The sequence below is a fragment of the Toxorhynchites rutilus genome, chromosome 3 (assembly GCF_029784135.1).
Source record: "Toxorhynchites rutilus septentrionalis strain SRP chromosome 3, ASM2978413v1, whole genome shotgun sequence".
Lineage (NCBI taxonomy): Eukaryota > Metazoa > Arthropoda > Insecta > Diptera > Culicidae > Toxorhynchites > Toxorhynchites rutilus.
The window spans coordinates 93,823,643-93,850,658 of NC_073746.1; the positions used below are offsets into that span (position 1 = coordinate 93,823,643).

Here is a 27,016-nt window from a genome sequence, read left to right on the forward strand (position 1 = left end):
TTTTCCCAGTGTCGGATGAATTTTCTTCTGTTGAAACTCAACGCCATATCTGTCATAATGAGTATAACACAAGAGTCGAGACGCGTGAACTTTGTCTGGTATATTGAATAGAGCATGAATAGAGCATGAACGAATTTCGGAAAGCCTGCATTCAGGCACTTCCATTACTGTCAATAATTTCAGGTGATTATCACGAACGTTAAGTTGATCCTCATCGCTTGCAGTGAATTTTTATTGAAAACGTGTTTGATTTCCATATTTAGAAACAAAGGAATCCGGAGAAGGCAACATTAGCTTTCGTTGAGCGTTGACCGTTGTGCGGTGTTGAGCGGTTGAGCGACATCTTGCGTTGAACGGCGTTGAGCGTTCCGTTTCCGTTTCCGTTTCTTTTTCTTTTTTATACTGTATTATAATGACTTTCAACACCTTTTTGGCTGGCTTGTCACTTCCATTTCACTAACTCCATTTCACTAACTCCATTTTCGGTCTCCTAGGGCGGTTTTCAATGCACCGGAAGCCACCGGAATACGATATTCGACTGCCGCTGTTTAAGCCCTTCCATCCAATACCCATATCGTAGGGGTTTTATATGATTGCTAGTCATTTATAGCCAGTATCATTAAACCGGAAATCAAAACAAGATTATGTTCGTTTTTCGCTCGTCTGTTATTGTCACCCATTGCCCATATAATTGGGGTGTACGCCATTTCTGGCCAATCGGAAGTAGATTCATAAAATATAGCTAGAGTTATACCATACATTTAATTTCCAATGTCGCCAAAAACAAGAATTTTGAATAATAAATGGCTATCCTTTACCATTAATCGATTTTACTCTCAATTAGTTGACGTTGAATTTTATGCTTTGATTTTCACTAACACGCAATGATATTCAATTTCGACGTTACGAATATCATGGCGAAAATGAATATGCAAATGAAAAATGAACTTTATGGCAAGCTGATGTTGATGTTCATTGCACTGGTGTTCATTGATATTGTTATTCCATATTTATCGACTCTCGCTTGAGCAGTAGGTTGTCAATACAAGGCAGGCTGAAATTCGCCGTATTTGAATGCCGTGAACGTGAATATTTTCGGCACTGGGCTGCTGATTTAGAAGATCAAAAGGGTATACTCACGCATATCAGATTATACTAGCTTGAGCAGTCGCGATCTTAACATTATGCTCACCATATAGTCTGTGTTAAGTCAGTTCGGAACATGTGACATTTTCATGATTTCGAGAAAAACGAGCTTGAAGTGTAATGAAGATTTTCCAGATCTGATCAATGATGTACGTAGCTTACGAAATGCTTCACCTAATGCAATCAATAACACTAAATTTTCAATTTTGCGACTAGGTTCCCTCTGACTTACCACCGACCATATAAGTCTTCCTGAGAAACCCACTTCTGTTTCTCGAATGCACATGCCCATTCTCTTTTCCCTTTCTCATACACAAGCAGAACTTAGCACCCAATGAGATCAATTCACAACAGCAGCTACACGAACTTCCTAAGAGAGCACTCATGGCCATAGAATACTCAATATACATCACCGGACTATAAAATTATTACTAACAATGTTCCGGACAACGTGGCGACGAAGGAGAAAATGCTATTTTTATGTATAATGTATTTCTGCAGTCATAGATTTATTTGAATTAGGCTTATATTTATGAAGATCTTAACTAATTAGACTTGTGTTTAAAAATGATACATGATGACTCTTTGCCTTTGAAGTTCATACAAGAAACAGTTTTTTCATTGCTTCCATTTGATGTATCAAAAGAGAAAAAAATACAGATTTTGAACAATGATAAAACTCAATTCAAATGCAACACACAATCACAATCCTATGTCAAGATCCCGTCCGCGCCCCTAGGCTCAGACCCATCAACTTTTATTTTCAAAAAACGAAAATAAAGCTAATTTTAGGACATTTTCCATGTGATCATCCCTTTTTTCGATAACGCGTTTTAAACGGGAAACGAAATTCTTCATGCGCAACTCTTACATTACGACTTCGATGCTGTTGAAAATCCGAGTTATTTCTTTTTTAAGTTCCTCCAAATTGTGTGGCTTATTAACATAACAACGGTCCTTCACGTACCCCCAGAGGAAGTAATCGACGACGAGAAATGTTGAAATTCTTACCATAAGAGGACAAAGTTTCATTTCAAGGCTTCGGTTGCTCGAGTAATACGATTTCACTAAAAATACACGTTCTTGTAAATTGTACATCTTGACGCTAAAAACCATCCGATCAGACTGAACGAGTAGCCGAATATTATCGTCCCGAAATAAATTATAAGGAGCTATTCGATTTTTTTCCGTGAATGTTTAATCTGAAAACCCCTGTACAAAAAAATATCAGATGTGTTGAAAAAATGATGAAAATATTTTTGTCCGCTTGCTTGTATGGAAATCGTCCATAATGTTTTGTCCAGATTTTCGTTCCAAATATTGGGAAAAAAGTGTAAATCAAGCGAGATACAAATTTCAGCATTGCACAGCTCGCTTGAAAGTATACCGAGTAAATTATTTGAGCTGATTGAGAACAAGGAGGATCTATATCATACACAAATGATTAACTATTCACAGTTATTTACAGCTAGTATGACGCTAATTTTATAGAAAAGTCTGTCTCTGTATAATGCTGAAAAAAGAAGAATAAGATGATTTTTCAATAAAACAAAAACCGAATTATACGCTTTTTTTTGGCTAATTTTTTATCGTCCCACCCTTCAGCAGCACTGCAAGGTTCCTAGTAAGGGAGAAGCGAATAAAGAAGGGAGAGAGGTGCGAGTAAGAAAGACAATGGAGGTTAGATGAACAGGTGGTTGATTTGTAGAGTTACATTATGAATTTAACATTTCTGTTAATAACAATCCCTTCTACATGGTTTTTTTATAATATTTCAACCACCCTATGACAATCAGTACTGAACAAAAGTGGAAAAGGGAAATAAAAACCGAAAATCAAATATGATTCCACCTTTGGATGTAATTTTTGCGGCTTCGGTATTAAGCATTTTGGTTGGTTTAATTTCAAAATTAAATTCGCTGATGGTTTTATTTGGGTTTGTGAGTTAACACGCGAATTAAGTATGTTAAAAAAAATCAAATTTTAATGTATTTTAAATGTATTCGTGGGACGAGATGGGAGTGAGATGGACTGTGAGCATTCTGCGTATATAAACGGAGATCAAATCGCCAAAGTTGGACTGTCTAGAAGCTGACTGGAACCAAAAGTGAAATAGTTTGAGGTCTCTCCGTTTATACTGCTGAAAAGCAAATATCACTTCTACGTGTATTATTTCGATTTTTTCCTCATTTAACTCTTTGCGGTCGTTTGTCTGCTCTGTCTCTGCCACCACAGCAGGGAACCTTACTAAATACTTTATTCAACGATGTAATGGATTACATTTTTTAAATTTTTCTAAAATTTTAATATCTACTGTTTCTATGAACAATAGATAACGATACACAGTGTAAACAAAATATTATTAGTATAGAAAGATAAAAGGACCTGTTTCAAGGGAAATTAATTCCGTCCGCAAGGGGTTAAAGGACATTCGAAATGAGTTCAGACATTGGTTGCATAAAATTTTCCTTTCCCTTTTGGTTTGTTTTAAATTCTGTAAAAACATTGTTAAACACTTTCTTGTAAAACATTTTGTCGTTTTTTCGAAGAACAGTATATTGAATTGTAAGAAACTGCATTCAGCATTTGGGAAACATGAGTTCCCAAACAAATAAATGAAGTTCTTCTTTATATGTCCGTCTTACCCCCACTTCTTCTACTCTAGAAAAAGAGAAGAAAATTATGTAATGCGATGGTTCATTTGTATCAGCAATAATAATGCAATCATTCAAATTTCTTACCTTCTTAGTTCTTTCAATAAGTGAGCATTTATCATCATATCAATAAATAGTTTTTCAGTTTTACCAAAATTTTAAATTCAAAAAAAAATGTTCGCGTTGTTGAACTTCATCACTCGCATTTTCATGTATATTTAGTGGCAAGAACTGAAACCAACACTTGCTCCAACGCTCTCTAAGGTCGATGATGACAACTCTCGCCAAAGCTCAGTCTTATCCACAGCTAGATGTCAGCACTTACATTCGTGATCCACACCGCACATGTAGTTCTCATTTCATCTGCGATCCAGAGACGCACTTAAATTTGAGAAAGGTTTCGATTTGCGATAATGAAGGCGAACCTGAACACTTTTTCCACCACATGGGTCAATCATAATTCGAATGGGAGTTCATCAGGGGGAATGAACAAAAACAATCATCGTCAGCGAAGACGATGGCTATCGGTATTTTGAAAGTATTCAAAAGAAAGTTTCAGTTTCATTTATTGTGAATCCAGTGATTCGTGGGTGTAATGTATGTCATAGTTAATGTTCAAGATCTCCTAATTTTGTGGAATGTGTGATTACCTTGGGTCGTTTATTTTCTTTTGAAAGTTGATAACAGTTGAAGATTTTTTTTAAAATTTTCATGTTATATCTGTGTTTATTCACATTCTCATTTATATTCTATAGAAGGTCACACATGAGATATACTAGCGGATACAGGCAGACAGATGAAATATTAAATACATTATGACATCGAAAACGAACCAACCCCAAGAGGCAGACCACAGCGAAATGCAAAGGCATCCGTGCCCTCTCTGCTCGTCGACATTCCACACCAAAGGACTTCTCGCACGTCACAAGAATCAACTGCACCAAGCGGCAAAAAAATACAGCTGCACACAGTGCAGTGCCGAGTTCAACTCCTTGAACAACATATCCCTGCATCGTCTCATTCACGGATCCAAACCATTCAAATGTCCCAAATGTTGCATGATGTTCCGCCGTCAGGCCACATTTGTGGGTCACATCGAGCGACACTTCGTGAGCGAGGATCATATTTGCGCCGTTTGTGATCGTGAGTTTCAAACCCTCGAAGAATTGAAGTCGCACGTGTATGAGGGACATGAGCAAATATTGCGCAAAAAAGAAACGGTATGTTTGGTAGTAGCAGTAACGTTTCATATTTCACAAAATATTGTTTTAGAAAATCAATGCTGTGAAGACGAACAAGAATAAATTCAAGTGTACCTTATGCGAAGACAAGGTCTTTTCGAAGCCGAGCTTGTTGGAGAGGCATTTCCTGACACACACAAAACAGAAGCCATTCATGGTAATTCTAGTTTTAAAATTGAAAACAAGCACTACAACATTTACATGAATCCCCCTTTCAACAGTGTGACATCTGTGGCAAATCGTTCAATCAGAAAAGCAGTCTCAAAACCCACTCCCTGGTGCACAGCAAGATCCAGGAGTACGCTTGCCTATTGTGCGGTTTGAAATTTTCCCAAAAGATAAACCTCCGCGTCCACACGCTTCGAGTGCATCCCAAACGAAGCGCCTCTCTTGCCGATCGTTTTCCGTGCCCTTACTGTCCGTGCTTTTTCAAGAAACTTGGCAGTTTGAATGCCCACAAAACCAAAGTTCACAATGCCACGGGAACGTCTGATTCCGCTGTGGAAGGGAACTCGGAAGATGCAACCGCGGCAGCGGTCGATGAGAGAGATGGGGACACTGTAGCGACAGTACAAACTGCTACCGCTTCGAGCCACCCGTTTATATCCGGACTTGTGTACAAATGCGTCCCGTGTGATTTGAACTTTCCCGGAATGCTTCAGCTAGAGAGACACGTACAAGAACACTTGGCCACTACTGGAAGGTTAGTAACGTGCTAGAAAACTTATTTTAGGATTCTGATGAAAATGTATAAGAAGTACACTTTCTTAAATTGTATATTTATTGGTCAATAACTTTAAGGAACCTCGAAGAAATTCCAAAAACCCTAGTAATCTGAAGTCCTCCGAGACTAGTGGTTCCTAACTTGTGGTTTCACAAAAAGCTCGAAGAGACGTCAGCAGGGTTTCTGGTAAATCAAAGTTTCCTTGTGAAGATCCTCCGAATAACAAGAAGCTTGACAATCTGTCAGTTCCTGACCCAAGCGGTCAAACCCAGCGGCTCCCGCTGAATGAAAAAGATGCGTTTTTTCAATACCATATCACTCCAGATTCAAAACGAATACGGATACTGGAAAAGTAATAAATTTAATAAAATTTCCAAACAAAATAATCATGGGATTCCGATCCTCCCAAACGAACCTAGCGAGCGGACAGCCCAACCTAGTGCGGAACACTACGGTTCTGCAAATAAATCTCCATCACGTTGAAGCATCGTGGAGCGTGCTATCCAGGTTTATAAAAGTCACTGTAGATCTAGCTCGTATCCAAGAGCCTTTGGTTTCCAGAAGAACAATACAAGGTATTCAAACAGATTGGTATAAGTTGTTCTACGATAACAAGTATGACCCCCCAAGAGCTGCTGTCTTAGTTAATGCAAACATTAAATGCTTTCCTAGTACTGAGTCCATTCAAAGGGACGTCGTCGCGGACAGAGTGAAAGTTCCAACCGCCAAGGGAAGATCCGATATAGTAATTACATCGGCTTACCTTCCTGGCAACGTTCCTAAAGTTGCCACTCGAGAGATGCGGCGTATGTAAACTTATGCAAGGAAATCAACAAAAACTTCATCATCGGCTGTGATGCCGAGAACCAATATCGAGATAAAAAAAAACAACAGGTCGAAATTCCTTTGAACTCGAGTTAAAAACTCTCAACACAAGAATAAGGTCGATTCAGCAGCTTCAATCAGTATCAAAATTATTAAACGAAACGATAGTTTCTGTCCAAAACAGCGCGGAAACAGGTCAATAGAGCTGAAACTACTGGTCTCAAGAAAAGAGAATCCTAACCGAATACAGCAGAGAACTAAGATGATATAAACTAAAGTCCTGGGTACATACCTGCGAAAGCATTAAAAATACCCCAATCGTTGAAAAACTCAATATGACTTTGGCAAAAGACCACTCAAACGGGCTTGGTTCCCTCTCAGAAGGACAACGGTTCGTTCACAAAACGCCCTTGCGACATAAAATGCTATCTCATAGGATCTGAAAGTGCAAAGCAGGTCGCAAGTGCTTAGAGGCGAATGAACTGCAAAGTTTAAAGCCTCTTAAAAACAAAGAAAGAAAGAAGGTCGCAAGTTGCTGGATTTGTATCTTATAAATCTGCTGGTGCAGATGTCAATGTGTAAATAAAACCGAGAATAGAAACAATCATTCAAACATTCTTAGATAGACCTGCTTTGGTATCTACAAAGAAGAAAATCTTAAGATACTTCTTCTTTCTATGTTTTTAAGAGGCTTTAAACTTTGCAGTTCATTCGCCTCTAATCTTAGGATACTAAAGAGAATTTGCGAAAAAAGATTATGATTTTCAGTAATTTTATAATGAAATTTGTCACATTCCAGATCAAAGTTCTGTTTAACAATCATAGCGTTTATTTATTTTTTTTTTCCAAAATATATATTTTTATAAAGGCTCATATGGCGTTAGCCTCACGGGGCCGGGAGTTCAATACTTTGACAATTTTTCTTATTATCTATGTTAGTAATATGTAACCGATTACTCGCGGTTGGCTCGAGGTTAGTATTACAAGTGTTTTCGTAATTGGGATGTTGCTGTCTCCAATGCTCTGTACGTGTGCCCGACACGGGATACTTCCTGTTGGGATGCAGCTGACCATTAATCAGCAACGCCCCCCTAGTCTGTACCTCATATCTAGCGTGGTGCGTCTTTCTCGACTCGAGGAATCCAGGATAGAATGGTCACTAGCCGGCCCAATCATCAGTTCGTGTAGAGTTGTCATGAGCGGTACAACCTTTGGCTCTTGTTGAATGATCAGTGGACTGCACAACCTTTGACCCGTGTGTCTGTAAAGAGTGTGTGTATGTATTGCCGCGACTAAGTAAAAGTTTATCGATCGGATAGGAGGGATATGAAACGGGGACACAACGAAGGAAACATCATTTAACGTTGACATCGGCGTTTCTGAGGAACAGGTATAGATGAAGCAGAAGATCAGGATCACGGCTACTTAAGATATCCCGGACGGGGATCTCCGATTGTCTGCCTTGTGCTCTCAGTGCTCTAAAGAGCTGAGAGCGAGCAGTATGGAACCGGATACACGACCAGACAACATGCTCGATGTCGTGGTAGCCATTGCCACAATCACAAAGATTGTTTGCTGCGAGCCCAATGCGATAGGTATGCGCGTTTAGGTTGTAGTGATTGGACATAAGCCGAGATATCACGCGAATGAAATCACGACCTACATTCAATCCCTTGAACCATGCCCTCGTCGAGACCTTAGGGATAATCGTGTGTAACCAACGACCGAACTCATCTCCACTCCACATGCGCCGCCAACTTACGAGCGTGTACTGACGAGGAATGTGGAAAAATTAATTATAAGCAATTTGCCTTTCAAAAAGTGTGCCTTCTAAAGCTCCCACCTTAGCTAGCGAGTCCGCTTTCTCATTCCCCGGAATCGAGCAATGAGAAGGAACCCATGCTAATGTAATCTTGAATAATTTTTCGACCAAAACACTCAATAGTTGTCTTATTCTTGTTAGGAAATAAGATGAGCGTTTATCAACCTTCATTGAGCGGATTGCCTCTAATGAGCTGAGACTGTCTGAAAAAATAAAATAGTGGTGGATGGGCAATGTTTCAATGATCCCCAGTGCGTAGTATATCGCACCCAGTTCAGCAACATACACGGAACAAGGATCTTTGAGTTTGAAAGAGGCACTGGAATTTTCATTGAAGATGCCAAAGCCAGTGGACCCGTTTATGAATGAACCGTCAGTAAAGAACATTTTATCAGATCTGAGCGTAGATGATCTGGGATTCCATGGATTTTTTTGTCGCATGGACAGATCAAAAATGACAGAGGAATTGCAAAAGTATGGGAAGCAAACTTGGTTGGAGATGCCTGGTGAAGGGTGCAAGTCATGGGTGAGGTACTCATGGTATAAAGACATTTCATAGCGTTTATGTCGTGCCTTTTCTGTTGTCCAAATGTTGTTCATCGTTGAAAAATCTTTTAACTGATGCGCTACTACCAGCCAAACACAAAATATAATCGGTAAGCTTCACGAATTCCTTAAGTTTTATAAATTTGTTTTCCTTTTCCGAAAATACATGACGATTTGCAACTGGTTCAGATTATATGTTCCAACTTTGTTATCTCATTAATTATAATTCCTGTAATCTATATGAATAGGATGTTTTTTTTTCACTAATGCCACTCTGGCAATTCCGAAATGGACTTTACTATAATACTGTTATCTTTCTCCTAGACTAGACTCAAAATTTCCATTTTTCAATGTACTCCTACGAATGAAGATTTTCCACAGTTTGTGATAAATTTAGCCTCCTGCATTTCACATGGGCCAACTATTCCTACGTCAAAACAACGCCCTTCAATAAGGGAGCCAAAATCAAAAAACATGTCACGTTTTCATAAAATAGTTTTGTCGCTTTTTGACGTAGAACTACGTCTTTCATTAAGGGTGCCAAATCAGAAAACAGGTCACGTTTTCATGAAATAAAGTTAACGTTAAAAACTATTTTTGCCACGAACGGATTTTGGCGATCCTACATTCTTCGTGAGGAAATCGACTGTACAACATCGTTGTTGAGCGAGCTGGACGGCGAGGAATCGAATGCCTCTCTCAAAGCAAATGGGGGTGGAGGAGTAATATTATGGATAAAGTAAAGTTTTACAAGGGCCTTTTTGAAGGTTAGAGACGAATGAACTGAAGAAGTGGAAAGTCTCTCTAATTCAACAAGCAAGGAAAGAAAGACTGAAAGGAACTTTCAGTCTCGATTAAGATTTTGATAAAGACTGGAATTTTGTCAGTGATTTGGTTTCGCATGACGTAGGAAAACTCTCCAAAAGCGCGAAACAGAGATAAGTGTGTGTATTTAGTTGCTTCAAGCCATCGATATATGGATATTTGTGTGCGTACGTTCGTGCTTCATAACCCGTACGTAAAATAGTGCATCTTCGCTACGTTAAAACTCCATTTGTATCTGCTCCCGTGTGCATTGGCCCTGTAACGATGCAAGAATCGCCTAATTTTTTATGCTATAATTGACGATTGTTTGGTGTTGCAAATTATGCAGCCGTAATGATAAATACAAACAAGGAAGGGAGATAGCGGTAGGGAAATATTTGCGCTATGGTATTAGTAGTGAATCTGTGCTGAGGCAAATATTCAGCCATTTTCCAAGCAGTTGACATTGTTTGTTTTCTGTCATCATAAAGGCTCCGTTGATGCCTTTGACATTGCATCAATCCATTGAACTGACGCTATGGAGAAGCAGGTGTTAAGGTTGGGCACCAAAAAAATATTTGTTGAATACCAAGTTATGCAATAAGTTATAATAAGTTATTAATTTATTTGTGTTCGCGTGCCAGTCGCAAAATTGCCTTCAACTAGGATTCCATTTGCGCTAATCTTGATCGAAATGAAGCAGTGCTACTCTTTTCGAGGTTGTTGAGATTAACAGATAGAGTTTATTTAGTTTATTTAGTCACCAAGAAAATAAATGTCGTTCTGAAATTTTTTATGTGATTTGGTATCGCTTGCCACTAGCAAAACTTCCTCCGCTAAGGATGACAGCTGCGCTTATCTCAAGCATGTATTATTCTGCGAGCACAAGAATGAATCATCAAACAATTATCGTCAAATGATTCTACAATAAAAAATACAGGTGACCAAACTGGTGGAATGGTTATTTCAAAAATTTCGTAGCATTATAAAATAATATCCGCAGTTATTAACAAGCGACTTGAATTAAACTACAGCGTGGTTCTACGTCAACAATGCGGTCGTGTCTTGAACACAACATCCTATAATTTTTTTACAACTGCAGAGAGGGATGTGAATATTGTATATTCATTAAATGAACTAAATGTAATGGCAAACAAACTTTTAAATGGTTTTATCGGACAATTCACAACCTGAACCTTGTTACCTGAATTGCATTATTGGCCATGTTCATCCCGGGCTTCTGTTTTATATAATCCTCATCCGGAATATAGGATTTCAACTTCCTGATGTCCTCGATTTTTTTCCTATTACATTTTCATCTGGATATGCAGGATTGGCAGCGAGACTCAGTCGATTGCAGAAACCGAAAAGTACTACTGTTGACGTCCGCCATGTCTTCAAATCTTTCGAGTGAGAAAACTGAATGAACTACGAAAACTTGAAGTTGATTTTTTGGTTGTTGTTTTCTCACGTAGTTTCTGGTAGTTATCTCGACGATAGTAAAGTGGAATACTTGTACCGGAGACGACGAAATATGTTGTATTACAAGGACAATTTCAGTTCTCAGCTTGGGGTTGCCGAGAGGTGATTTGCCTCTCAAATCGTTTGAGTAATGTCACAGCTGGAACTTTCCTCCCCCCTATTTTTGTACACCATCCCATTGACTCTTGCTTCTTTTTATGACTTCCGCTTTCTATTTTATTGTCCACTGAAAATCACGTTCACATTTCGCGCTCATGTCAGGGTCACAATCAAAATCAGAAGACATTGCGCATGCTTGCGACCTTGGATGTACAAACGGACGAAATTGTATATACGAGGGCAGTCCGATAAGTACTTAGCCTACAAAAAAATAAAATTTTGGAAAAGTGGCGATTTATTTCTCAACATAGTCTCCTTTTAGCTCGATACACTTGACCCAGTGATGTTCCAATTTCTCTAATCCATCTGAGAAATACGTTTTCTCGAGGTCTGCAAAGTAGGCCTCCGAGGCGGCGAGTGATTTTTTCAAGATTGGAAACAAAAAAAGACGCAGCAGTTCGTAGAATTTCCATTTTTCTAGATCCGCGGACACGCCCGCTTCCACACACGGTCATAACAAAACTACGAGTTCGATTCTGCTGAAATTCCGACAGTTTCCGTTTACGAGAATGTACTAAACGATAAGTAATCTCTCTTGCGATACTGACACCATCAGGCTAAGTATTTATCGGACCGCCTTATCGGAATAGCTGCAATAATAGAATGTATCAAATGCTTGCCTCAAAGGCAAATATATACATTCTAACATCTGCATATTACCAGACAGTCAAGCGGTACTTCAAAGCGTAAATGTTTCCACGTACTCTACAAAAATAGTCTGGAAATGCATTTGCGGCAACTATGTCAGATAAGCTTGGTACAACTATACTGGATTCCTAGCCATTGTGGTATAGAAGGAAATGAACAAGCAGATGAATTTGCAATATGTGGTTCAAGCTCACTCTTCACTGGTCCAGATCCATTCTGTGGAATTTCTGACTTTGGGCCCTATTATAGAAATCGAGGCGATAAGAATTTTGCTCGTTAGCTCTATTTTACTATTATAGAAATCGAGCAATTCGATAGCACCGAGCGAGTGATAGCTATCGATGCAAGCGTCAGAAATTTTCGAGTTGTTTGGTTCGCTTTTTGCATATCTTCAGAGAATTATTTTGTTTTGGTTTGCGTCACTGATACTTTCCTTTGGGAAACATTTCAGAAACGCTTAAATATATGCAATTTTCAACACATGTTCGTTTGTTTTGATCAGTATTTGTTTTACGGTGCTGCCAGAATAGTCTATACAAGGTAAGTGTTCAATCCATCATTATTTATATTAATCATGTTGTAAATTACAATGCAGAATTTACTTCCACCGCATATTTCAGTGGCTGAAAATGAGTGGACAGACAAATCCCCACCAGTACGACTCGTTGAACCAATGAAAGCGAATGTAAACATTGCTCGAGGTATTTGTGGAGGCAGTTCAAATAGAATCCCGGTTAAGGAAACGTGGGAGGAATTCAGTGAGAAGCTTAATGCGCTGAGACTATCAATGCGTCTTGGTTCAGAATGCCAGAAAGTAAGTGTTTCTTCTACGATACATACAACTTCATAAGTAAATTTTATCATATTCTTTGAATTACTATCAACCGTATTCCCTACCTAAAAATTGCTTATTCCTGCTAGCGTATATTAGTACGTGTTACTTTTGTCAGTAATTTTCTTTTTATTGCTATACTATACCAAACTTTCTATACCATATGCTAAAGCTGAAATGTCTTGCAAAACAATAATGATTTTTTTTAAATTACAGATTTGGATTGACATGAGGTGAAAGGTAGCACACAACAAGCTAAAATTTAGGGCCACAGGTGGTGGTCCAATACAATAAAGCTATTGACGCCGCTACAACGAGAAATCGACGCTAAAAAAAATTATATGAAAAAAAATTGTTTTGCTAAAAAAAAAATGGAATTCATGCGTGACTCCTTACGGAATTCCATCGATTGCAGTTGTGAAAGGTCATTTTCTAATAATTATATTTTTTGTACAGCAAGTCGTTTTTATTACACATGCATGCATTACACCCATCAAGCTTTATTCGTAAAGGGAATATCAGTTTTCTCCAAAACATAACCATATTAACACTTTTGGAAATATAGATATTTATAATTTTCATAGCCGATGTCTCAAAAAAAGATTTGGCATCCTTTCTATAGTGCTTTGTGAAACATTTCAAACTCGTTTCAAAATATTTCATTACTGCCACTGACATTCGAGCAGAGTAACGAATCGAGCTATTTTCCTCGATTTCTATAATTCCAGATTTTACTCGGTGTGATAGTGATAGTGATTGTATCGAATCCTCGATTCGATTTCTATAATAGGGCCCTTTGTGTTGAAGAGTAATCTGAAGAAATGGGAAGATCAATTTCAACCAATGTTTTCTCTTATTCTTAATTTTCACAGCCACACATCCCTCGACGCCCACGACGATATCGTTCAACCGGTGGTCACCAGCAGAACCCACGAACATTTGCAAGGATCGAATGATGAGCGACCTCATGATTGTAAGATCTGCCCCGCCGCATTCAAAAAATCGAGTCACCTGAAGCAGCATTTGAACTCCCATTATGGTATCAAGGGAAACAGATGCGAAATCTGCAACAAAACCTTTAGCACTAGCCACACTCTAAAAGTTCATCGGAACAGTCACAATCAGAACACCACGCTTCACTATAAATGCGGCCAGTGTCCTGCCAGTTTCAGCCTGCAATCAAGTCTTCGTCGGCACTCCAAACTTCACGACAATCCGGATCAGAGCTTTAGCTGTCCCCACTGCCAGAGGGTTTTCAAATGGTTTCAGAACTGCAAAAGCCATATCAAATCATCCCATCCGGAGAAGGAAGGAATCGTTGAGGAGAACACAAAGGTCAATGACCTTCGGGAAAATCAATCACAAACAAATGAAATGTTTGTCGACCCTCAGCCTGAGGAAACTCTGATCGATCTGAACAATTTACCACCGAACGTGAGCATTGTGGATGTCAGCAATTTGGCGAACTGTATCGTAAGCATTGACAATCAGTTGTACGAAATTCCAGTCCAGCTGGAGGCGAACCAAGTGTTGGCGAACATTGAAATAAATGGCCAGAGCCTGATAGATTTCCATGACGTAACGACCGTCACACATGCCATAGTCGAACAAGGTGATGAAACTGCCGTTCAAGGGAAATCGCTGTATCAGTACATCGATGAGCTAACGAATGATGGCTCTCTGCAGGAAGAGATTATCGATCAACCTAAGCGCTCGCTCAAAAAGGGTAACCAACGACGGCCCGATGCTACAAATGTGAACTCAGAGCTTCACGGGGTGCCATTTGATCTGTTCTCAGAGTCCATCGAGGATGGGAAGAAAAAATACAGCTGTAGAGGTTGCGATAAAGTATTCAAGAAACCGGTGGACTTACGGAGACATATTCGAACTCATACAGGTATAGTTAATTGTTTAGTCTTATCAGCGGTCGCTACCCCGAATCTCGTCAATTCATTTAAAACTTTGTACATACGAAGGCTGCTAACCGTAACTTTAACTCTTATATCGTGTGACCGATTTTTGTTGTCACTTATCTGTTTGTTCACGTTGGCGAAATCTACCGTAGCTGCGAGTTTTTTCAGCGTCGGGTGTCGAATGTGTATCGTGTTTCAGTAAACTTGATTTAACTTGACACTGTACATTACTAAATGCCGAGTCATTACGATGACGTTGATCTTGAAAAGGTAATAGAATGACTATTAATACTTCTTCCATTATTTCTAATGGTGGTTTAAATCTGGTATAACAGATATGTTTCGCTTACAGGACCGGGCCAAGTCGTATTCAGAAAGTCTTTTTCGAACCGTTTTAGTTGAGCTACTTTGAGAAATTCTTCCAAACCTACAAAAGTTCAGCAACTTGCATCCTGTAACACCTCCCTTAAATGGGTTCTCTCTCCTAATGGTTCGCCTCAAACGTTTCGTATCAGACGGAAGCCCGGCTCTGGATGCGTAGACGATGTTTTCTTCACCTTCCTTTCTCAAAACTGAGTGTTTCCCGTAGCGTTTCTCCTTACCATACAATTTCAGTTGTGCGCGGAGAGCACTTTTCGGGATTCCTTAATATTAGTCTGTCAAAAAAGTCCTGCGGTATTTCTTTTTAATTTTCATTTGTTCATAAAATTAGTTACAATCATCTGTTTTAAGTCAAATATGCGCCGTTTTGTTCGATGACTTGTTCCCAACGAGATGCCAACTTCATAACACCCCTGTCATAGAAGCTCGCTTCCTTATTGGCAAAAAACTCGGATAGCCAATTTTCACAGGCCTCTTTTGTGGCTAACTTCTGACTACCTAGCTCGTTCGCCATGGACAAAAACAGGTGGTAGTCACTTGGTGCAAGGTCCGGACTATACGGCGGATGCAAAAGAACCTCCCATCCGAGCTCCCGGAGCTTCTGGCGCGTCACCAAGAAGTGTGTGGCCTGGCGTTGTCCTGATGGAAGACAATGCGGCCTCTGTTTATCAAAGATGGCCTCTTCTTCATGAGAGCTACCTTCAAGCGGTCCAGTTGTTGGCAGTACAGGTCCGAATTGAGCGTTTTTCCATAGGGAAGCAGCTCATAATAGATTATTCCTTGACAATCCCACCAAACACACAGCAGAACCTTCCTGGCCGTTAATGAGGGCTTGGCCACCGTCTGAGCAGCTTCAGCGGGCTTCGACCACGACCGTTTGCGCTTCACGTTGTCGTAAGTGACCCACTTTTCATCGCCAGTCACCATCCGCTTCAGAAACGGGTCGATTTAGTTGCGATTCAGCAGCGATTCAATGCGTCGATACGGTCAAAGATGTTTTTTGCGTCAACGTGTGTGGCACCCATACATCGAGCTTCTTTGTGAATCCAAGCTTCTTCAAATGGTTAATAACGGTTTGATGACTTATCCCTAGCTCTTGGCTGTTGCTACGGCTGCTACTATGCCGGTCTTTCTCGGCTAATTCAGCGATTTTGTCGCAATTTTCGACGACAGGCCTTCCGGAGCGTGGCGCATCTTCGACGACCTCTACACCAGAACGAAAACGTTGAACCCATCGTTGTGCGGTGGAAATGGAAACTGTATCGGGTCCATAAACTGCACAAATTTTATTGGCAGCTTGAGATGCATTTTTGCCTTTGTCATAGTAGTACTGTAAAATATGTCGGATTTTCTCTTTATTTTGCTCCATATTTGCGACACTATAACTCACGAACGACTTAACCAAATAAAACACTGTCTATATTATAGCGCGTAAAAATACCTTTCCAACAAGCTATAGTATAACTCGATACAATGAATACAATTAGAACTACGCGCTTACAACGACACCTCGCGGAAATACCGCAGGACTTTTTTGACAGCCTAATATTTTGCTGCTCGACGTTTTGAAACAGTTTTTCTTGTCAACTCCATGCCCTTGAGAAGCTGCTGACGGGAGTAATGCATATTCTTTTCTCAGAGTCATCCTTGTTTCATCCTGCGCAGAATCAGGAACATAAACAAAACATTAAGAGCCTAATTCTACGTATCATAAATCCTCTTTTTCTGAAAATTTATTTATTTGAATCACTTCAAATAAGTCCCATTCATATACAAAACACTTAATTACTTACTATAATACTTACGGATCTGCAATACTTTTTTCATGAAATTGGGGAGAAGAAAGAATTTGTTGCGCTTTAGCGTTGATGCTAACAGGTACAAAAATTTGTGTCGGATTTGACTTTAGTATTTTTTTTTCTATACAACTCAATTTTTTTCGATGAATCATCGGGTGATAACCAAGATAGAAGAACAATTTAACTATTCAACAGTTTTAATACGCACAATCAATAGTTGGTGTATTTAGTCTAAAAAAGACGAAAGTGCGCAGAGTTGAGATTTAGGAGGAGTTACGGTACTATAGAACAATGGCGTCGAGTGAAGCTTTCGCACTAAAAAATGAAGTGTGATAGAGCCAATATTTTGCATACGATATTTTATCACGCAAATCAACATTACGCAAGAGGTCGCGTATAAAAAATTGAGATGGCGATTTTCATTGACACCCTAAATCATACGTTTTACCTTGTGCTCCAAAAAAACGGCCAGTCCCAGAGAGTCAATTTATGACAAAAAAAAATTTCGATGACGACAGTAGATCTCGACGTTTCATGCAATTAGAAGACATGACTGAATCAACTAACATCGTCATATTGCCCCGCATGGTGACTCATTTTGTCCCGTAGTACTTTCGATCGAGGGAAATGGAACACATTTTTAAAAGTGTAAATTTTCTACAAATCCTTTTCAACCCTTTCATTACGGCAGTGTGCTCCGCCGAAGTGCTACCCCTGTACTGAGCACTGCGCCGAAAAGTATGCACATCGCGCTGGTGTGATCGAAGAACAGTATGATTTTCATGTCGTCTAAAGACGACGCTCGTACACACAGCTCGTCGCGCGGATGTCGTCTGTAGACGACACTCGTACACACAGGACGTCGCGCGGATGTCGTCTATAGACGACGCTCGTAACGAAAGGGTTGAAGCATATTCCTGTAATGTACAGTAATCAATAAGGTTTCAAATCGCGAGGTTGTAACATGTAGCATAATTTATAAATGTTCCTACATGATTTAGGACGTTTCATTTTTAGGGGGATCATATTGCACCTATCTAATGATGCTACATGCTACAACCTCACGATTTGAAACCTTATTGATCGATGTACATTGCAGGAATATGCTTTAAAAAAGATTTAAGTGGAAAATTACTTTTTTTTTGTTAGGTTTTTGGAATTTTTGGTCTGCACCTGTTGAACGAAGACAATAATGTTTAGTTTACTTGCTTTTCCTATTGATTAAAGATAGTTACTGGAATTACTGATGTCTCATCGACGTTGTATTGCCTTACTGGTGTAATATTGTATTTCTGCTGTACGTACTCCAGTAAATCGTAGAATTTCCTGACTGCAACGCGATTGAATCCTTGTGCCTTGGCGGCGGAGGTTGCTTTTGATGTGGGTGGCGCTTTCAAAAACCAGCCATCTAATTCATTCCAGTTAATTGCTTTTGGCTATTGGGAGGGGGAGACATATCATTTCTTTCGACCAAATCATACGCCGGCTTCCAGATCTCTCTTGTCGTAACACCGTAAAACCTTTGTTCCATAGCGAGGATATAATCTACAAGCTCGTTCTCTTGCTCCGTCGTAAGAACATTACCAAATGATCCGAGCAGCTGGAGTTGCAAAGGATCTGCGCAATGTAAATAACATTTGAGGGGCTTAGAATGAAAGGGGTGTAAGTGATTTGATCGATTTCTCTACATCGACTCTCTCTTCTGGTCATAACTTAGCTGCAAATACATTCCCAGTTGTATTTGACAATGTGGAAGATAGGTCAGAACCTCATCTATCGGATTCTATAGCGAACTTAAATTGGAACTTTTTTGCAGTTGAGTTATTAACTAAAGAAAAAGTTGATGAAGAGAAATCGATCAAGTCACTTACACCCCTTGCATTCTAAGGCCCTCATTTAAGAGTTTCTCGTGGGACACAATGCACTAAGGCTGCATGTTACACCTGACCATTCTACTCTCTTCATCACACCACTCTTCACTGTTTCGATGGCCGCGTTCAAGCTGGTCTGTTTCCACTTTTTACGATCGGATGTTCTGGTATAATTCCGTACCATGATTCCATATCTCGCTATTTCCAACTATGTTTACAAATTTTGACAACTGTATTTATAGGTTATGTTGAAAAAATACCTGTTCATACTGTCCCAAGCAGACATGTCCATTCCACCCCTTACATTTGCGCTCAATAAAAATGAACTGATCTTTTACATGAAACGACAAAGCAGTGCAATAAATCAGTGGAAATGTTCAGAAATAATATCAGTACGAATTAGTATAAAGAGCAGAGTCATAAATTTCAATATGAAGCGTACAGAGCTTATTTTGTTGACTGCTTTACTTATATGGTTTTCGTGATAATCAGTCAGTGTGAAATTTATTTCAATATCTTCATAAAACAATTGATTTTTTACGCGGTATTGGGGATTCACGGGGTTTATTTTAACATGGAATTCGGAATTTATGCAGTTTATTTCACGCGGATTTCAAAATTTACGGGGCTATATGACTTTTCCGGAAATATGTTTGTATTGTATTATGGTTTTTTTTTCACGCGGCACGTATTCCCCGCGTAAGAAGCGACTACAGTGTAATTCTCTTATTTTTTACGCTAATGATCTTTAAACCGAGTACCGTTATATTTTATTCATAGACGCTCCGTTTTAATTCATGAACAGGTTCACTAGACTAGACGTATGAAGACATACGACCGGAAGAGTTAATTCTGCGTATTGTTTGCCTTTCGATAGTTCGCGTAATTTTTGATTCTGGAAAAAATAAGTGACGTAACATAACATTTCAATATGACTCAAGACGAAAAATTAATCGCCTCTATCTCTTTGTGAAAAACAATATTTCAACGTGAAATCAACGCAAATGGAATACGACAATCGAATAGTTCTTCGATATATTTATAAACATACCGTAATTTATGAAAGGTGTTAACAATTTTTATTGATCACTTCCGCATGACACTCTTGGAATTTGGAACAGTGGTGGCAGATTTTGAAATGTTATAGACATTCAAAACGCATTCCTGTTAGAAAACCTTATCAAAAAGCTAGGTTCTCGCACTGTATTGTAATTGCATGATGTTTCAAGAATCAATATTTACATTCACATTCATTCATTCAAAATGTAGTTCTTAATATAATAAAAATAAATTCAAAATCGAATAAGGATAAAATGAGAAAAACATAAGGTAAATGTTTCCAATTGTATTCAATATGTAATTATATCTAGCAAATTCATCGACTTTCTATCAACTTTGTCGAACATCTTGTTTGAACCAGACATAAATCCTTACAGCTATGCTTTTTCTAAAGGTTATTGATTAGAAATACGCCCTCATACAAAACTAATCATAATACGTTTGATCATACAATAGTGATTGTGGAACCCCAGGGAAGTCCACTGTTTCGGTGGTCGGGAATAATCCGGGAATAACAATCACTTATGTACAGTCGGTTACTCGTGTATTTATTGAATGGCTTTTTCTCATTTGTCCTACCATAGTTTACATGATGTGTGTTGTCCTATACTTGTGCTCTTTGTACTAATAGTATTTCTATGATCGGTAGTCGGGCACCACATCTGGTTTTCTCTAATAAATTGATAATCTAATCAACGATGACGTAGTCCTTGAACTTTGATGGGATTTTTACTTCTCGACGCGTTCTAGAATGTTCAGAAGCAATTAGTGATTTTACCGATGGTTCGGCAACGATCGGGGGCTGATCTTCAAGTTCTCTCTGCTCAGATCCGTTATCCGGTGTTCCATTATCTGTTATCCCACTTCTATCCATCACGTGCTTCAGGTGTGCCACGTTCCGTTGGTACGTCTTGTTCGTCTTTTTATCTTTGATTGAGACTCTAGCTCCTTCTTTACTAACAACTTCATATTCATCAGTGCCAAATACTGTTGTTAATTTATTTCCGGGTAATAAATTCTTCATTAGCACTTTATCCCCCGCTTGTATTTCAGAACATTTAGCATGACGTCTTTGATCCTCCTTCTCTTTCCCTGTTTGTTTTGAAATTCGATCTCTATCCGTTGTCTCGTTAGTCGGTGCAGTTGATTCGATGTCGTGTAGTGATGGAATCTTTGAACGTATTGTTCTACTGAAACATAATTCCGTGGGGGTTTGCCCGGTTACAGAATGAGGTGACGTATAATACATCATCATATAATCCATCAGATCAGTCTTCCAATTTCGTCCTAGCGCGTGGCTAATCTGAAGTCGTTTCAATAAAGAACGATTTTGGCGTTCTACCAAACCATTCTCTTGCGACCAATATGGTGTAGAATGATTCAGAGAAATTCCATGTTCCTTGCAATAATTTTCAAACTTCGAGCTTACGAATTGACGTGCATTATCCAAAGTTATGGTGACGGGAAAACCCAACCGTGTGAAGATCTTATGCAATCGTGATATAGTCTCATCAGCCGTTATTTGCCGCATAATTTCCACTTCTTTATTGTTTATATCAACAGACCTCCAAGGTCCCAATGATTTCAACTTAACCTAATTAAACTTAAGAATCGCTGCTTCAACATGCTTCTGGAGGAATTTAGATCAAACACGGGAGCAATCGTATTGAAGGTGCGCTGTAGTCCCGTTATTCCGGAATGCATGCCGTAGTTCGATCGCTGAGGTAACATTCGCATGAACGGTGTATTTCTCAGACGTCGTGGAGGAACATTGAAGTTCAGTTTTTCCAGGAGTTGCGGGCAATCGATGTGGTTGGTTATGAGATCAGCAATAAACAATGATCTCGCTAGATTTCGTCTGGTATGTAGAGAGTCCAGATGGATCAGCAAGCTGCGACTGTCGTAGCTTGGAAGCCGTAGCGGATCACGCCAAGGCAACAGTCGGAGAGCGTATCTAACAAACCGTCGTTGCACTGATTCGATTCGCGTCGCCCCGTTCTGAAAGCACGGATTCCATATGACGCTTCCATACTCCAGGGTTGGACGAACCAGAGCGCAATACAACGATTTGAGACAGTAGACATCGGTGAAACTTTTGGAGACTCTAAAGATGAAACCCAAATTTCTTGATGCCTTTCCAACGATGTGTGAAACGTGTTGCTTAAATTCCAATTTTGAATCTAGAACCACTCCAAGATCTTTAATCTCCGTTCTCCGTTCAATTTTGACACCAGATATGGTATAGTTGTGCATAATTAGCTCCTTCTTCCTACCGAAAGTAACCGTCGTACACTTGGAAGGGTTGATTGACATACAATTGACAGAACACCAAGAAGCGAATGTATCCAACTGCCGTTGGAGAAAGATAGCATCGGTGGTTGAACGGATCCGAAACAATATCTTCAAATCGTCGGCGAATGAAGCTCGGGGTCCCTCTAGCACCAAAAAAATGTCGTTAAAGTAAACCAGGAAAACTAGAGGACCCAAGTGGCTTCCTTGTGGTATCCCAGAAGTTGCTCCGAACGGCTCCGAGCTGTTGTCTCCAACTGAAACAGTTAATCGGCGTCCTTTGAGGTAGGATTCGAACCAACTTAGTAAAGTTCCAGTGACGCCTAGCTTTGCCAACTTGGCTATAGCGATGTCGTGATGAATTTTGTCGAAGGCGGCTGTTAGATCGGTATATATAACGTCGGTTTGGGACCTTTCGACCATGCTGTCGACGACGTAATTACAAAAAGACAGCAAGTTTGTAGTCGTTGATCGTCCGGGCATAAATCCATGTTGATCCCAACTAATATAGTGCTTGAAAAACGAGAACACTGGATCCATAACAATCAATTCAAACAGTTTTGACAAAAAGGCTTGAAATCCCTCTGTAGTTATCAATATTCCGCTTATCGCCTTTTTTGTGGATCGGGAATATCGTGGCGGACTTCCATAGCTTTGGAAAACGACCAGTTGCTAGAGAAAGCTGGAAGACGTGTTGCAGCGGTGTCAACAAACTGAAGATGCATTTTTTCAGGAAGAGCGATGGTATTCCGTCTGGACCCGGATTAATGGACGTTTTCATTCGCGAAACAGCTGCCATGATCTGTTCAGCGCTAATGTCGAACCGGCTCAACGAAGACTCGAGAGTAGGAATATTTGTGATGGCTGCAGCAACTTGCTCAGCTGGCAGTGCACGATCGACGAACACACTTGAAAATTTATTAGCGAACATCCTTCAAATATCGTCCTTTTCCGAGCTTGTTTCGGCGCCGAATGACATGGTAGTCGGTAGTCCGTCTTCTTGGCGTTGACTCCTTATATACTTCCAGAACGACTTAGGGTTCCGCTTGAAGTTTCTTTGTAGGTTTTGTTGGTAACTCCTGAAGCTACGTTGAATCGTTTTTTGATAAACATGGTTAATGTGATTGAAATGGATTCGCAGAAAGGGAGTGCGATACTTGGAGTACCATTATAGCGAGAATAAGAAATTGACTATCGTTATCAAAATAATGATGATGATGTCCCACCTCTTTCCTAATGTCCAAAATCGCCATCCTCTCGATTTCCGGAGAGTCGTGAGAAGGAATCTGCAATGTTTTTGCAACCCTTGCGATACTTGACTTCGAATGTAAAGCCTTGCAACCTTAAAACCCATCTTTCGATTCTTGCACATGGCCGAGACGTCGTTGCGAAGATGGCTTCAAGCGGTTTGTGGTCCGTCTCTAGCTCGAACTTCCTACCTATTAAATAAGTCGAGAATCGTTCGACTGCCCAGACGAGAGCCAGGGCCTCTTTCTCTGTCTGGCAGTATCTACGCTCTGTCGGACTCAAGCTCGCATAGCAGATCACACGTCGATCGTTATCATGATGCATATTTCCAAATTGGACTAAAACCGCTCCTAAACCGACCGGAGAAGCGTCTGCTATTACACGTGTTCGTAAGGAATTGTCGAAGTATTGTAGTGCCGTTGCTTTTGATACCATTTCTTTAAGTTTCAGAAATGCATTGTCATGTTCAGACGTCCACTGGAACGGTATTCCTTTATGTGTAAGCAGCCAGAGAGGAGCGCAGATGGTTGCAAGATCAGGAAGGAATTTCCCAACATGGGTCACCAGGCCTAAAAAGCTTCTTAACTCCTCAGGCGTTCTCGGAGGTCGAAATGAATCAATTGCTGACGTCTTTTCTTCTGCTGGTCGTATACCTCTTGCTGAGATATGATGTCCAAGAAAAACTAGTTGTTCCATTTTAAATACACATTTTTGATGGTTCAAAAGCACACCTTTTGAATTGAGAGCCTCCATCACTTGTTCGAGCGCTCGATCATGATCTTTTGCATCTTCGCCGAAGACCAGAATGTCATCAATATAAATGATAATATTTTTACATTTCGACAGGATCTGTTCCAATACTTTCTGGAACATTTCGGGTGCACAAGACACCCCGAACATGAGACGCTTATACCTGAAGACACCAACGTGACTGATGAATGTTGTGATATACCTACAGGATTCGTGAAGCTCCACTTGATGGAACGCTTCCTTTATGTCCAAACGTGTAAAGAATCGTGCCTTCGTCAACCGTGGCAGAAAATCGTCGAATGTTGGCATTAGATGTCCTTCTCGTTTAATTGCGAGATTTGCCCTTCGCATATCTACGCACATCAGCAACAAATCCAATTTCTCTTTGATTTTTCCTAGAAGTGCCAATGGTGGCCGCCGCGCGTGTTGGGACACCGGAGGGACTGTTTCGTCGATTGGAATCTTCAGCTTTATACCCTTCATCTTTGGGAACGGATGTTTCCGCTCTGCTTGTAATGCAAAAACATTTGGTGCGGAAGCGCTGGACAATCCTAACGTCAGCACCCCCAGTTCCTTGGCTGTGGTACGTCCCAAGAGGGGTTGATTACCACCTTCAATAACGTAAAATGTGGCATCACTAAAGACTTACTTATCGTGGTCTTGGACCTCTATTCTAGCTTCGAAAACTTCTTTAACCACCAGTGGCTTGGACGACTGTCCGTATGCTCGGAAACTTTGATCTGAATATGTTCGACGATTTTTTATTTCTATAGCTTGATTTTTCATTCTATCCCATGATAAATCATCTATAACGTTTTTCTGACATCCCGAATCAATAAGTACTTGAAGAAGGACTCCACCGATCGTCACCCACAAAAATTCATCACCGTCTCCAATATTAAATATGACATTCGATTCATTACCTTGTTCATCGTTTTCAATTAATCGAACCTGTTGATATCGTTTATTCCTTCTCTCCAAGTGCATCTCGGCATTGTCGGCTCCTCGCTTCGTTGAGTAGCGATTCTGACCTTGCTTTTGTTGTCGAGATCGACAGCTGTTGGCAAAATGTCCGAGCTTACCGCACTTATCGCATGATTTGTTACGGGCAGGGCAGCTAAAGTCGGACCCAAAATGGCCTGCTCGACCACAGCGAATGCACTCTACCTTTTTCATTGTCTGTTGAATCCTGTTTATATAACTTGAACCAGCACGTTGTGGATCATTTACAGTTGACATTTGTGTGGCTTGGTAACGAATGGATTCGTGTGAATTAACTATTTTCGCGACATCATCCAGCGTCAGTTTCTCCCGCTGTAGAAACTTTTCTCGTAGATCCGGAGGAGACATCAGAATTACTTTATCCACCACGCAGATTTCTTGAGCTTCTTGCTTATTGGAACCGAAATTGCATTTGCTGGCCATCTCCATTGCTCGCAGCAGAAATTTGTCAAGCGCCTCTTTTTCTTGTACCTTGAGGGACCAGAACTGAAATCTTTTGTATGCTTCATGTTGCTTCGGACAGAAGCATTCGTCAAACTTGTCTATAGCTACTTTAAACGGATCAATTCCCATACGCTCTTCCACGTCAGCTCCAGGAATACTACTAAAAACATCCTGAACATCTGGTCCCGCACGGGCGAGAAAAATATTTTTGAGACGGGTTTTATTTGTGACTCCATTCGCCAATGCTAGGTACTCAAAGTGTCGTTTGTATCGCAACCATTCATCTCTTACTTCACTCGGAGGAAGTAATTTGAATTTGAAGCTCGGAATATCAAATTTATCCATACTCAGGCTTTTCAATCCTTGCATAAGTTTTTTCCAGAATGCTATCTGTTCTGTCTCCGATTACCGGTTGTTAGTCGAATATCTGTAATAATAATCAAATATTAGTTTTAAGTTAGGTTTCTTTTTCAGATTTTTTCTATGTTTTCACAGTATTTTTCCGATGGTTAACCAATAAATGGATTTCAATGTCAATCTAAAAAAAATACATTTTATGTCTCCGTTGTTGCATCACACTTAAATTTGTATACGTTGTGCATTTACGCCAACCTTTTCATTTATTGTGCATTTGCACCTTACTTTATCCTGCTGCACATTTGTGCCAGTTCTCGTATACTGCGCATTTGCGCTAAATTTTTCCCAGGCATTGAGCATTTGCCCCGGCCCTTTCTTCTCTGCGCATTTGCGCCATATGCTTCCTTCTTCTTTATTATTTTTTTTGTTGCTGTGCATTTGCACCAGCCTTTTGACGTAGGACTACGTCTAACCGGAAGATATAGGGGGTGAAATGGAAATCTAGGCACTGAACAAGTAGGAAAAAATGCAAGATTTGGAACGCTTATAACTCGAGCATTTCTCAATAGATCGCAAAAGTTTTTGCATCAATTGATAGGAAATATATCTACGCATCTATCATAACAAATAACATTTCATTTTTCTTGAGATAAATAATTGAATAATTGTGAAATATCAAGCATTGTCAAAATGCACTATGTGCCCATTTTTGATTGGTCCATTTTGTGCTCCTCGAATCGTACCGACCAAAACGGGCAACCAGAGCAGCAGCGAAATAGAATGAAGCACGATTGGAAAGGAAAAAGAAAAAAATGAACGAAACATTGGTCGCAGTCTCACACATGCGTAATTCTCGAGCCAGCCAGTCAGCTTAAAAATCCCCGCTCCGCTGCCGTAAGGATCATTCTCATCCAAACCGTACACCACATCGGTTCGCATCACAACACATCAACAAACCAACCCAAGCAGCCATGTCTGGACATGGTAAAGGAGGAAAAGTGAAGGGAAAGGCAAAATCTC

The 27,016-nt window shown here is 39.9% G+C and overlaps 2 protein-coding genes across 2 annotated transcripts in view; one reads left to right on the plus strand and one right to left on the minus strand.

The window, feature by feature from the left end:
• Window positions 1-4,295: 4,295 nt before the first annotated feature.
• Window positions 4,296-27,016, plus strand: part of LOC129773318 (zinc finger protein 91-like) — a 40,146-nt gene continuing 17,425 nt past the window's right edge. Inside the window, exons 1-4 of the mRNA XM_055776921.1 lie at window positions 4,296-5,020; window positions 5,073-5,198; window positions 5,263-5,744; window positions 13,756-14,780. Of these exons, the coding sequence (XP_055632896.1) occupies window positions 4,616-5,020; window positions 5,073-5,198; window positions 5,263-5,744; window positions 13,756-14,780 (2,038 nt within the window). The 5' untranslated portion in view covers window positions 4,296-4,615. The remainder of the gene's footprint in view (window positions 5,021-5,072; window positions 5,199-5,262; window positions 5,745-13,755; window positions 14,781-27,016) is intronic.
• Window positions 20,429-26,058, minus strand: LOC129775556 (uncharacterized). Its single transcript, XM_055780410.1, has 2 exons — window positions 25,117-26,058; window positions 20,429-20,652 (listed from the first exon to the last, which is right to left on the minus strand). The coding sequence occupies exons 1-2, from the start codon at window positions 26,006-26,008 to the stop codon at window positions 20,636-20,638; spliced, it is 909 nt and encodes a 302-aa protein (XP_055636385.1). The 5' UTR covers window positions 26,009-26,058; the 3' UTR covers window positions 20,429-20,635.

Excerpts from the sequence above, each read along its gene's own strand:
- LOC129775556 (XM_055780410.1), bottom strand. The coding sequence starts at position 26,008 with ATGCAAGGATTGAAAAGCCTGAGTATGGATAAATTTGATATTCCGAGC.